Source organism: Phalaenopsis equestris, unplaced genomic scaffold (genome assembly GCF_001263595.1).
Source record: "Phalaenopsis equestris unplaced genomic scaffold, ASM126359v1 Scaffold000002, whole genome shotgun sequence".
In the NCBI taxonomy this organism is placed as follows: domain Eukaryota; kingdom Viridiplantae; phylum Streptophyta; class Magnoliopsida; order Asparagales; family Orchidaceae; genus Phalaenopsis; species Phalaenopsis equestris.
The window spans coordinates 548,488-561,920 of NW_018164444.1; the positions used below are offsets into that span (position 1 = coordinate 548,488).

Below are 13,433 nucleotides of genomic sequence, written 5' to 3' on the forward strand. Positions count from 1 at the left end.
TCCGAGCTAACGCTCAAATCTATACATACAGCTTCAGTGTAAATCCCCTCTGTCCTGAGTTCAAATTCATTTGGGTTGAATTAACACACAAGGCGTGGACAGACACATGTTGTCGTCTATCTTTATAGATATAGATATATATAGGCGCACAACCAATGGCCACTTGTTTATCAGCTTCGACGTAAATCCTGTCCTGAGTTTGAATATATCTGGGTTGAATTAACACATTTAAGGTGGACAGTCAGGTGTTGTCGTCTATCTTTTAACATACATACATACATAGACATTTAAAAACATCTCATTTCCGACACAACTCTTATTTATTTATATATCCAACACACAAAACTTTTATATTCATATACATAACTCTCAAATAAGAGAAGAGTACAGGAAGCCATATGTATTACTATTCCAAACAGCTAACAGGAAGTAAGCAATGCATTGGCAATAAAAATCATATAATGGAAGAAGTTTGTACAAATTTCCCATATGACTCGGGCAATCAAGACTTCCTATTTCAGCTATCCTCTAACTATATTTTATTATATCAATATAGGTATAAATGCAATATGCAGGAAAAATGCAAGCATTTACATAATTTACCAAAGAATCTAATGTACTTTAGCTTGCTCCTCTTCCCTCGCCGTATGCCAGAATATGTCCTTGAGGCCGACTGAGATGTTATTGTAGAACTGGAGAGAATGAAATCAGGAGCAATAAATGTAAGTCAAAATATATATACATATATATATATACTGAAATTGCATTTCAGTTTGTATGAGTTTTTGATCCCAAACCTTGTGAAATTCTAGGGTGTCGCCATTGGCCTTGCGAAGCTCCACCATGTTTAGGGAAGGTGCAACTTCAAAAACCTTTAAAAATGAGAGTAGGATGCATTAATCTCTCTCAAATTTGTGTTATTTTGCAGTGAGATATATCGTTTAAATATAGAGAGGGAATACCTCGGTGGCGATGGCTAGAGGACCTTTTCTTCCGCATTTTTCGCCTTGCAGCTTTAGCTGTGACGAGAAAAATGGGAACAATATGTGAAATTTAGTAAAGAATTACCGTTTTGTATCAAGATGGGACAAATTTTATAAGCATGTCCATGGAATCACGAGATAATTGCTTGTTCTCCTATGATTTCATGCAGTCCAGTTATTTCTCATAAGGCTGTCTAAAATACTTGTTGTTCGCGAACAACTCTTGTTCAGTTTGTTAAATAGTTAATGTTTGAATGGTTCGTTAAGTAAACAAACCAAACACGAGCAAATTTTTTAAGCTCAAAATATAATCGAGTCAAACACAAACAACCCTTTGTTCAATGTGTTTGATTAGTTATAGGTTGAAATAAAAAAAAATTATATATATTATTTATATAATAATATATAATATATAATTATATCTAAGTTTAAATTATAATAGTTTTTGCGGTCATGTGGTTCTGCGTCTTTTAGTGCACAAAATTGATGCATATTCGAATCCAACACCCTACATCTATTTTTTCTAATTAATTTTAACGAGTCAATTTCAAGTTAAACACGAACCGAACAACAACAAACAACAACAACAACAAAGCCTTAATACAAGTTCGAATACAACACCCTACATATATTTTTTCTAATTAATTTTAACGAGCCAATTTAGAGTTAAACACGAACCGAACATAAACAATAATATGTAAATTGTGCCAAACACAAACATATTGTTCACAAACAATTTCAAAAATGAGTCAATTTCAAACGAACCGAACACGAGCGAAGCCTGAGCTCACTCAAGCTAGGCTCATTTACAACTCTAATTTCTCATATAATTTAGTCATGCCTGTAGTTGTACTCATCTTCTATGCCATAGATATTCAAAAATTCATCCAAAAATAACACAAGCAATAATATGTAAATATTATTGTTTGACCAAAAGGATTGTGTCAAACACAAACATACTGTTCACAAGCAATTTCAAAAATGAGTCAATTTCGAACGAACCGAACACGAGCGAAGCCTGAGCTCGCTCAAGCTAGGCTCATTTACAACTCTAATTTCTCATATAATTTAGTCATGCCTGTAGTTGTACTCATCTTCTATGCCATAGATATTCAAAAATTCATCCAAAAATTCTATGTAATCTTGTAGACATTCAAATAGTTTCTTCAGCATATTTCATCTTTTTTCTTTTTGTTTGTTTTCTTCTTTTTTTGGGAAGATTTGCATACATGCCATTCAATTCTTATGTATTCACTTATATGGCTCCTAAACTTTAAATTTTACATAAGACTATACCTAAGCATGAAAAAGTGTATTTCACTTTTCAAAAATTAAAATGGTGGTATTAGATGTGTTATGAACGATTTGGGTGATATAAATATAAAAATTACAGTTTAGGCGGTAGATATGCAAATTCATAAGAATCGGGGGGGGCGTATGAAGAAGATTTGCATACATGCCATTCAATTCTTATGTATTCACTTATATAGCTCCTAAACTTTAAATTTTACATAAAACTATACCTAAGCATTAAAAAGTGTATTGCACTTTTCAAAAATTAAAATGGTGGTATTTTAGATGTGTTATGAATGATTTGGGTGATATAAATATAAAAATTACAGTTTAGGCGGTAGATATGCAAATTCATAAGAATCGGGTGGTGCGTATGAAAATGTCCCCTTTTTTGTCATGACAATTATTTGGAATGTTTAACAGTTTAATTTCTTGCTTAAGAATTAAGCTATATTTATCATTTAAATTTAGACGTATTATCTAATAGCTTAGTTGCATTAAAAAGATAACAACTGAAATTAACAAACTAATATAGTAAAAAAAGGCCTTATTCTGATATAAAATTTATCAGGTATCCTGATTTTTTTTTTTTTTTCTTCTGTCAGCACATTGAATTGTATTTGAGGTAGAAATGGAAAACTTTCATCAAATGTGAAATTTAAGGCTCAAATAAAAGAAAGAAAGAAAGAAAGAAAGAAAGAACAACATGTATCATACCTTATACTTGCGCTTCTCAATGTTAAATCCCAATGGCTTGGCGGCTTCCTCGATTTTGGAAAGTATTTCTGCAGCAGGTGCTTTTGAAGCGAATCTCGTCTCCTTTTTAACAATACCCTGTCATGAAAATAATAGAACTACTAAAATAATGATGAGTAGTTAGAGAAGCTAAAAGGCCCCCAAAAATACAGAAGACTAAAAACAAATTTACATAAAGTATGAATTCTTTATGGAATAATGCTCCAGTCCCCAACTATCACAACATTTACATAAATAACATGCAACCTACCTATGATTCATTGTTAAACCACATCAAATTCCTCTTTGTCCACATATCCAATAAAAATTATTTCACCAAAACAAAATCTTACAACTAAAAAAAGATACATTGTCCAAAAGATTAAAGATTTCACATTAAAAAAAAAATGAAGTATTTCACCAGAATTCTAATTTGTATGTCAAATCTTTTCAAGGGAAAACATTGTATTTTTTAGCGAAGGGCCAATTACATGCATAGCACCCGAAACATTGCAATTTACAAATCTAGCCCCTATAAACGATTATAATGATACTCTAATAATCAAAATTTCATCATCAAACTAAAGCGAGATTTTGAACATAAACTTCTGAGTTCTGCCGGTTCAAGAAATAAACTCACCATGGGCTTCTCAAATAAGGTGCCAAGATTCAGACCCTGAGAAGTAGAAATAAGCTCAAACGCATTCATCAGAGCAGGTCTTTCTTCCCTGTGCTCAACAACAAGATTTTGCGGCTCCTGTACATCGAAGAAAGACTGATCACTCGTACAATCTAATAATATACGCTGAAAATATGCAGGACGAAAGTAAAATTTCACTCACGTCCGATTCATTGAATATTGCATTTACGTCATCGAGGCTGGTATCTGCTGCTTCAAAACTTGGCGGCTGGTATCCTTTCTTAAACCATTCGCTTTCTACGACTTCCGCAATAGTTATTCTCTGCAAAGAAACAAATTTAATACGAATAATTATACTTCGAAATTTTGTTTAACGTGAAATAATGGCCAACGAAGGTTCTCAGAAGGCCTACAGTTTGGGGATTTGGATCTAAAATTCTTTTGATGAGCTTCTTTGCACTGGTAGAGAACCAAGTAGGACAAGTGAAGTCTGCTTTGAAGATCTGCAAGAAACTCAACATGCCGCTTGAAGTTAGAAATTAGAAATAAGGACGATTTGCATTCATACCGCTCATTGTTATGTATTTACATGTCTAACACCTAAACTTTAATTTTTGCATACAAGCCACTTTACCTATGCATTAAAAGGTGCATCTCACTTTTTAAAAGTTAAAATGCCGACATTTTTAAGTAATATGAAAGATTTGGATGGTATAAATGTAAAAAAGTAAAGTTTAGGTGTTAGACATATAAATAAATAGGAATTGATATAAATACATATGAATTCGGTGGTATGTACATAAATGCGCCTAACATTTATCATGTTTTGGCATTTTTGTATAGGGACATCAGGTTAGAATCTTCAAAAGGTAAATAACCCGCCATGAGGACAAAAAGTATCACGCCACACGACCAAAGATCTGCCTTGGCTCCATCATAGCCCTTGTTGTTAATCACCTATATGTTCAAAATCTAATGTTTGATATGAACAGAAGAAAACTAAATAATTCAACACAAAAAACTATGTTTTAGGGCAGAATCTTTGAGCAAAACATACCTCTGGAGCCACATAGTTTGGCGTTCCGCATGTTGTGTGCAACAGGCCATCCTCCTAATGGTAACAAGAAAGATAAGTGTCCATATACCATTTAAAAATGAAAATCAAAGCCATTATATTATAAATAAGAAGGCTTATCCCTACAAAACACCAGGGGTCGTTTCGGATCATTTTTAATTTTCCCTTTGATTTTGTTTTGTTTTTGTTTTGATTTGATTTAAAACTTATTTGGTCGAGTTAATTATTTTTAAAACACTCAAATCAATTTTTAGGAGTTTTCACTATTTTTAAAAACAAATTGATTTGTTTGAAAAACAAAAACAGAAAATAAAAATGATGTCAAAAGGCCCCAACAATTCAATTAACTCTACAAAACCAGCTTTAAAAAAACAGTCAGCTTACTCGAACTTGCTGAGGTAGGGCACTTAGTCCGAAATCTGAGACTTTGAGAACCCCATTAGAATCTAGCAACAGATTCTCTGGCTGCCAAAGTTAACAGCTTTAAATAAATACAAGCATTATTTTAAGTTAATAAGTACATTTAATGGACAAAGATAGCATAAATGAGCTAAATTTATTGAACACTAAAATAACTGGTCACCTTTAGGTCTCTATGAAAAACACCCCTGCTGTGACAATAGTCTACAGCGTTGATTAGCTGTTGAAAATACTTCCTTGCTTCATCCTCCTTCATCCTTCCACGGCTTGCCTAAGGAAATTAAAAAAAAAAAGAAGGATTGAGATGTGGAGAATTGAACATTTATATTCTTCGATGATGCAATGAAACTTTATAAAATTCGAATCATAGCATGCAGGGTAGCAACATACAATTTTATCAAAAAGTTCACCGCCCGTCACAAATTCTAAAACGATATATATCTTTGCCTTGCTTGCCATCACCTACATTTCATCACTTTAGCAATTAGGATCAGCATATCAGACTACTAAAACCTATCAAATTTGTGTGATATGAAAGATTTGGGTGGTATAAATATAAAAAGTAAAGTTTATATGTTAGATATGTAAATGCATTAGAATTGGTTAGTATGAATGTAAATGCCCCCAAATAAAAACTAGTTGCAGATTGATACACTAGAACTAAGAATTGAAATCTTTTAAAACATAAAAAAAGAATGGATAATCTCTCAGAGGAAAAAACCAAGTGATTCTGCATAAAACTCAAAAATGAACTAGAAAACATAAACCAACGAAGTAGATATGAAAATTCGTGTGGTACCTCATACATGCGTATAACATTGGGGTGCTTGATCAGCTTCATTGTTGAAATCTCACGTTTGATCTACAAGTTATAAACATTAAAAACTTATCACACCATGAATTCACCAAAGAAAATCTCAAAATAATTTCATAAATGCCCAACAAATAGTTTAAGAGTAGGTTCAGGATAGAGGCATATATTAACAGTCTTCAAAAGAAGCCATTAATTGTACTCAAATTTTGATTGATTTTACATATGCTATAGCTTTATAAAAGCTGAGACCCACCTTAACTAAAATTTAATCAAGAAAGGAAATTTACAAACATACCACAGAATTCTTATGTATTTACAAATCTAACACATAAATTTTGATGTTTACACTTATAGCACCTTGGTTCCATAAACCTATGCATGAAAAGGTGAAAATTACTTTTAAGAAGGTGGTGATGGTGGAATTTTTTATATGGTGTTATGGATTTGAGTGGTATTCATGTAAATATGAACGTAAAGGTGTTATGTAAATATATAAGAACCATGTGGCATGTACATAAATGCCCCATCAAGAAACATTATGTGCAAACATCTAGTAAAAACATGTTTTTTAAAGAGTTCATCTTCAACTTCCCCATCATCACAATGTCTAAAAAAGAGTCATTGAATTCATATTTTCAACCTGTTAGTTAAATCAACGGGCTTCATACAAACAAAAGCAAAAGATGCATATCAACGGAATCATTCCCATAAATGAAACTTCTAAGAGCAAAAAAATGAAGGTTTTCTTTGTTTTGAAGAAATTACTCATTAGGGATACAATGAAATGATAGAGAATTATTTTGTCTTATTGTTCAATTAAAGATACATTGGGTGTTTGGCTGCAACTAGGATTTACCTTTAATAGGATTTAGTAAATCCGGATTTATCAAATCCATATACTATTAAATCCAAAATAGTGTTTGGTATTTTATTTCAAGTTCTTATGGCCATGACATCTTCCTAAGTTAAATCTCTTAAATCCACTAAATAGTTGGATTTAACAAAACAGCATTTACATGCAGAATAAACGGAAGACGGTGTTTGGCTACAACTGAATTTAATTTAAACTGGATTTATCAAATCCTGTAAATCCTACAGTTTGTGCGATGGAGATGAGCTCACGAGGGATGACAGAAAAAATTCTTAAATTCATCTCACAAACATCCTAAAAGAGATGGAATACGGGAAGGAAAGAAATAACATGAAAAAAATTAAACTTATCAGTGTTGGATTAAATTTTCATTTTTTTTTTATTTGGCAAGATTCACACTAAATTTATGGCTAAATCCTATTTAAATATACTTCCAAACACCGGCAAAGGGAAAGAAAAATGAATTTAATGGGAGGCCTGATTTAATTTTCCGTTTTTTCAAGTTTGGCTGGATTTACTTTAAATCAACCAAAATTATATTAAATTATGCTACCAAACACCTTACTGAAAAAAAAATAATAATAATAATTTTGTTGGCTTATACATAATTTAAAATTGAGATTCAAGTGGGAGAACGTCGCCGGATTAGAGTGATAACTTTGTTTTCTTCCCCGGTTTCACTAAGCCGGTAAAAAAATATCCATTAGACCACAAATCTAAGAAAAATCTAATAACCTAAAGATTACATCAGAAATAAACAAACAGTATAAAATCGTGAAGTAAAACGAACTTGTAATCCAATCGACCAACATGATTTTAATAAATTCCATGAATCATTCATCTTGATCAACGAAAAACATTAATCAAGCAAAAGCGCCAAGAAAATTTAAGGTAGAAAGAAAGATTGAAATCTTAAAATTCAATAAATACCTGGCCGATCATCTTGTGCCGTAGAACGTTCTCCTTATTAAGAATCTTGATGGCCACGTTCTCACCCGTCTCCACATTCCGTGCGAATTTGACCTTCGCAAAAGATCCCTCTCCAAGCATTCTCCCCAACTCATACCTCCCCACCCTAATCTTCCCGGCCGATCCCATCTTCCGCCCTCCGATCTAAATAAACAGCACGCAATCAAACACCTCTTACTGTTTCAGAGCAGAAACGTTACCTTCCCTCAACACATTCATTCCACTTCGGCCCTGAAACCCCTGGCAGAGCAGATCTAGAGAGGATCAAAAACAACGCTCACGACTGTGAAACAGGACAGCCAAGCACGGAATGGCGACGTCGGAAAGAGTAGAGTTCCGCAGCTGGTTCTCCAAGCCATTCTTCAACCTTGACAACAAACAAGCAGGTTAGGGTTCAGACTCTCTCTCTCAAGGATTCTTCTCAGAGGGCCTACCTCCCTCTCTCTCTAATGGAGATTTCTCGAGAACGAAGAAACGAAAAGCCGGAGAGTGCGAAGATATCAAGCGGGTGTAACTGCCCCGCCGTATATATAGGAGTTCGGGAGGCCACGTGTCCAATTTGTGTAGGGCCCACTGGGACTGCCGTTTAAATTGGGCAGTCCCGAGTCTCTCCTCGGCCGGACGGCATTTCCGTCATTTTGCATTTTGTGTTCTTTTTTTTTTTTTTAATATTTTAAACATTTTTATGTCATTCTAAACATTATCTAAATGTATGGGACGTCTCCTCGAAGCGACGTGTTGTATGACCTGAATACAGTAAAAATTGTGCAAGGGTTGCTACACCGGCGCCCGAGTAAAGTGAGTTTTCACATTACAGATGGATGCAGGTAAAGAAACTAATGAACTAATATTATGATAAAATATTGGAATATATGTACTCTTAAAGATAAATTATTAGAATTAGTTGATATTATGATGTGTATAAAGATTAATATCTTATGTATTCAAGAAGCTAAATGTGATGGAAAAAAAACTAAGGAGTTTGATAACTTAGGTTTTTAACTTTGGTATTCTAGGAAAAGTCGCACTAGAAATGATGTAGATGTAATTATAGATAAGAGTTTGAAAGATAATGTTGTAAAAATTAATAAAGTTAGAGATAAAAGAGATAGAATTACAACACTTAAGATTATTATTGATACTAAAAATTTTAATAATATAAGTGGTTATGCTTCTCAAGTAGGGTTAGATGTAGGTTCAAAAATTTAGATATAGGGTCTAAAAATAAATTATAGAATGACTTGTAATATTTAATACAAATGATTCTTATTACTTATAAGAATGAGGATTGACCACTTATTTTCCTAGTTATGTTGGATTACATCAGGGATTGGCTTTACGCCCATATCTTTTAGCTTTAATTATGGATGGTCTTACTGGACATTTACAGGAGGATATACTTTGGTGTATGCTTTTTGTTGATAATATCCTTCTAGTGGATAAGACGAGAGAAAAAACTCAGGAAAAACTTGAATTATTGAGGTCTACAATGGAGTCTAAAGGCCTTCATTTGAGTAGAACTAAAACTCAATACATGAAATGTAATTTTAGTAGTAGTAGCTCTAACTTTGAGTGATCAAATTATTAAAAGATGTGAACAATTTAGATATCTCGGGTTTGTTGTTCAAAGCGATGGTGATATAGACAGGGATGTTAATAATAGAATTCAAGTTGGTTGGTTGAAGTGGAGGAATGCTTCAGGTCTTTTGTGTGATTGAAAAGTGTCGTTTAGACTGAAGGGAAAATTTTATAAGATGGTGGTGAGGCTTGCAATGCTCTACGGCGCTGAATGTTGGCCTGAATGTTGGCCTTTTAATACTAAGTTAAGTGTTGCCGAGATAATAATGATTAGGTGGATGAGTGACTTTACACTTAGAGACGAAACTTTACACTTAGAGACTTAGAGACGAAATGTGAAATGAATATATCCGTGACAGGGTTGTTGTAGCTTCTGAGATGGACAAAAGTAGAGAGTCATCTTACATGGTTTGGTCACATTAAGCGTTGATCATCTGATGATCCAATTAAGAGAGTAGATGTTTTAGATTCGACTTATGTTAAGAAAGGCAGACCTAGAAAGTGTAGACTTAGGAAGACTTTGGCTTATTGTATAAAAAATGATCTTAATTTATTAGAACTAAATGAAAATATTGCATTAAATAGAAAACAATGGAGATTAAATCGAAAACAATGGAGAAAAAATGATTCATATAACTGACACCATGTAGTCGGATTAAGGTTTTGTTGTAGTTGTTAAACATTTTTATGTCAATTTAGAGTGCATTTGGGGTAACACTGTAGTTTTTTCTATTTGTTAGAATTTTATTTTATTTGTGTTCTCAAAATAAGCAGCCGAAAATTGTGTTTTCTCACCAGCTTTGTCTACTTTCGGTCGCTGCTAAAAAGTTATGATCTGACCTTTTCAGAAAAAAAAATTTATAATTGTCACCGCAGCTTTTTAAACAACAGCTTCACAACTACTTTTTCAAAGAGCTGCAACTGCTCCAAACAGACCCTTAATTAGTCGAAGTTTGATTTTAATTTTAGCTTGGATAGAAATCAGATTGAAATAAATGAGCCAAGCTATGAGTTAAAATTTTGAATCATTTTTTTTTTTTTTGAGTAGATCTTGAGCCATTTGTGAATCAGCTCTAACCGACTCAAGATATGCTCAAATTATTATTTCATTTATAAAAATTATATATGATATTAAATAAAATTGAAAATAATGAATTAGGCGCTGATTTTGAGCTCGAACGGATCAAAATTACCTCAATTTGGGTCATTATGTTTTGATTACGAAACAAAATGGATCCAAATAACTCAAATTTAAGCCAGTCTGTTTCAATTTCAAGCTCAGTTCAATTTTGAGCTGATCTGACTCAAAATCAAACATAACGAGCCACAGATTGATTTTGATATGAATTCATTCTTTTTCCAAACATGCCCTAATACATATCGCTCAATTCTTATGTATTTACATATCAAATACTTAAACTTCAATTTTTGCATATATACTATCATGCCCATGTTTGAGCATATATATTTTGCTTATTAGACCTTAAAATAATGATATATTTTTTATGTGAATAATACATTTATGGGTATAAATGTAAAAGGTAAATATTAGGTATTAAATATATAAATATGTAAGAATTTAATGAAATGTACTTAAATGCCCCGTTTTCATTGTTTTTAATGCATTAGTAGAAACTTAATAAGAAAATAATAAATGAGAATTAATGAAGATATATAGATGATTAAAAATGACATTAATGAATAGATCTTAATTAATTATTTTCGGGTCACACAGGAACCCGACCCGCTGACCCAAATTGATACCTCTAGTTACAAAGTGTCTTATTTCAATATTATTGTTACAATTAGAGGTCAAAACTTGACCCCACAGTACCACGACTCGAACTCGACTTGAAAAATCCTGGTTAGGATTAGCCCAAATATTTTTCGAGTTGGGTTGAGGCCAGATAATTCAACCAGTTTACTATTCAGACAGGTTTAAGTTGAACCTGAAAACCAAAACATAACCAGAAAAAGCAAGAAATGTCAAGTTAGGTTTGGGTTAGCAGTTCAAGTTCGGGTTTGAGTTTTTAGTTTTAGACCTGTTTATTATTCAGGTCAGGTTCAAGTGGACTATATTCAGGTTGGGTCATTTTCAGGTCAAACCCGAACCCGACACACTGACCCGAATTGAACGACTCGAACTCGACTTGAAAAATCCTGATTAGGGTTGGCCCGAATATTTTTCGAGTTGAGTTCAGGTCAAATAATTCGACCAATTTATTATTCAGGCCGGGTTTGAGTTGAACCTGAAAACCAAAACATAACCAGAATAAGCAAGAAATGTCGGGTTAGGTTTGGGTTAGCGGTTCAAGTTCAATTTTGAGTTTTTAGTTTTCGACCCGTTTATTATTCAGGTCAGGTTCAAGTGGACTCTATTCAGGTCGGGTCATTTTCGGGTCAAACCCGAACCCGACACACTGACCCGAATTGACACCTCTAATTACAACATGTCTAATAACAAAACCTCATCAAAGAGAACTTAGCCTCATAATAAAAGGTTATGTTACTTTCATAAGACAGATCCAACTTGTCGTACCTCCAAGTGCTCCCCATAACGGTCATCTTAAGCCTTGGAAAAAACAGCAGGGTTAACTAATTGAAGAGCTTGTTGTTTAGGTAATATGTCTACATTAAGGTTTGTAAGGGTTTCTCCACCCATAATCGGTGCAAAAGAAGATTTTATGCTTTATGCACATTAATTTCATAAAACTTTCTCAAATTATAAATCATTTAAAATGTTTTTTAAATGAATATTAAAATTTATAATACCCAAAATCACTCATCCCGCGTCTCTCCCTCTTGATGTGTTGTTGTTAAATCTGAGATTGTCATATGAATCACGCCCAAGAGATCAAGATTAGCACGAGAGTGAAGAATATGAAGAGAGTGAGAGAGTGCAAAGTAGGTTAAAGCTTCCAATGATACTCATATTTATAGACAAAAGGACATACAAAAAGCATATTTACCTGATTGCCCCTGTCTTAGTGATGACGCAACTGAGTAATTTAGTCAAAAGTAAATAAATTAAGAAATACGCCTTCCACTCGGCTCTTCCTGCCGATCGGCCACATTCCAACGGCAATCTTTGGATCAACAAGAGACCACCATACAAGCTTCGCCGAGACCAAATGACCAGCAGACTGAAGCTATCTATTGATCACCACAATCTTTGATCGTCAACTTCTATGCTCTATCTATAGGTTTAGGAATAAAAATTTTAAATTTAAATTTAAATAAAGCATAGTTTATTGAAATTTATGCTAAATTATTAAATATGTCTTAAATCAAAATAAATCTATAAAACAAAGTAGTAATGAATATTTTTGTGAATTGTAGCAAGGCTTGAGCCTTATTTTGACGGCTTGCGACTGGCAGTCAGTCAACAAGCATGCGAGGCACGGCTCTCGTGTTCATTCAATCCAGTGTTAATCAGAAAACAGCAAACAGCACAAGTCGACACGTGTGTTCTGTTTTGAGCCTTTCATTACTTTATTTTAATGCGTGCCGACAAAATAAGTTCATAAAAAAAGGGGGCACGTGTGGCCGCTATTTTTGAAAAGGGGGAAAAATGGAAAAAAAAAACAAAAAATATTTAAATAAAGACCACCAAATTATTATGTATTTACATATCTACCACCGAATTTTTTATATTTACGTTTATAATACTTTGGTGTCATAAATCTATGCATTAGAAGGTGTAATTCATTTTAAAAAGCAGGTAAGAAAGTCGTATTTATGCTGTGATTTTAAGGATTTGAGTGTTATCGGTGTAAATATGAAAAATTAGGTGTTCTCTCTCTCTCTCTCTCTCTCTCTCTCTCTCTCTCTCTCTCTCTCTCTCTCTCTCTCTCTCTCTTTCTCTCTCTCTGTCTTTCTCTTTGTCTCTATATACACGTAGCGTTAGAGCATCGGCTTTGTCCGTTATAAGTCCTCTCTGATCTAAGTTTTGAATCCCCCTCTTGCCTATGGGGTTGATACTCGAGTGGTTAGGCTAATTACGACTGGTCGCGAATCATTTAATAGCCTCCAGTCATTCCTTAATATATATATAT

The 13,433-nt window shown here is 33.4% G+C and overlaps 1 protein-coding gene across 1 annotated transcript; it reads right to left on the reverse strand.

Annotated features, from left to right (window-relative positions):
- Positions 1-342: 342 nt before the first annotated feature.
- LOC110039548 (CBL-interacting protein kinase 23-like) lies at positions 343-7,944 on the reverse strand. Its single transcript, XM_020744650.1, has 14 exons — positions 7,762-7,944; positions 5,946-6,008; positions 5,537-5,608; positions 5,310-5,417; positions 5,111-5,191; positions 4,709-4,762; positions 4,483-4,608; positions 4,065-4,154; positions 3,854-3,973; positions 3,652-3,768; positions 2,994-3,110; positions 963-1,019; positions 798-872; positions 343-692 (listed from the first exon to the last, which is right to left on the reverse strand). The coding sequence occupies exons 1-14, from the start codon at positions 7,927-7,929 to the stop codon at positions 612-614; spliced, it is 1,329 nt and encodes a 442-aa protein (XP_020600309.1). The 5' UTR covers positions 7,930-7,944; the 3' UTR covers positions 343-611.
- Positions 7,945-13,433: the final 5,489 nt, after the last annotated feature.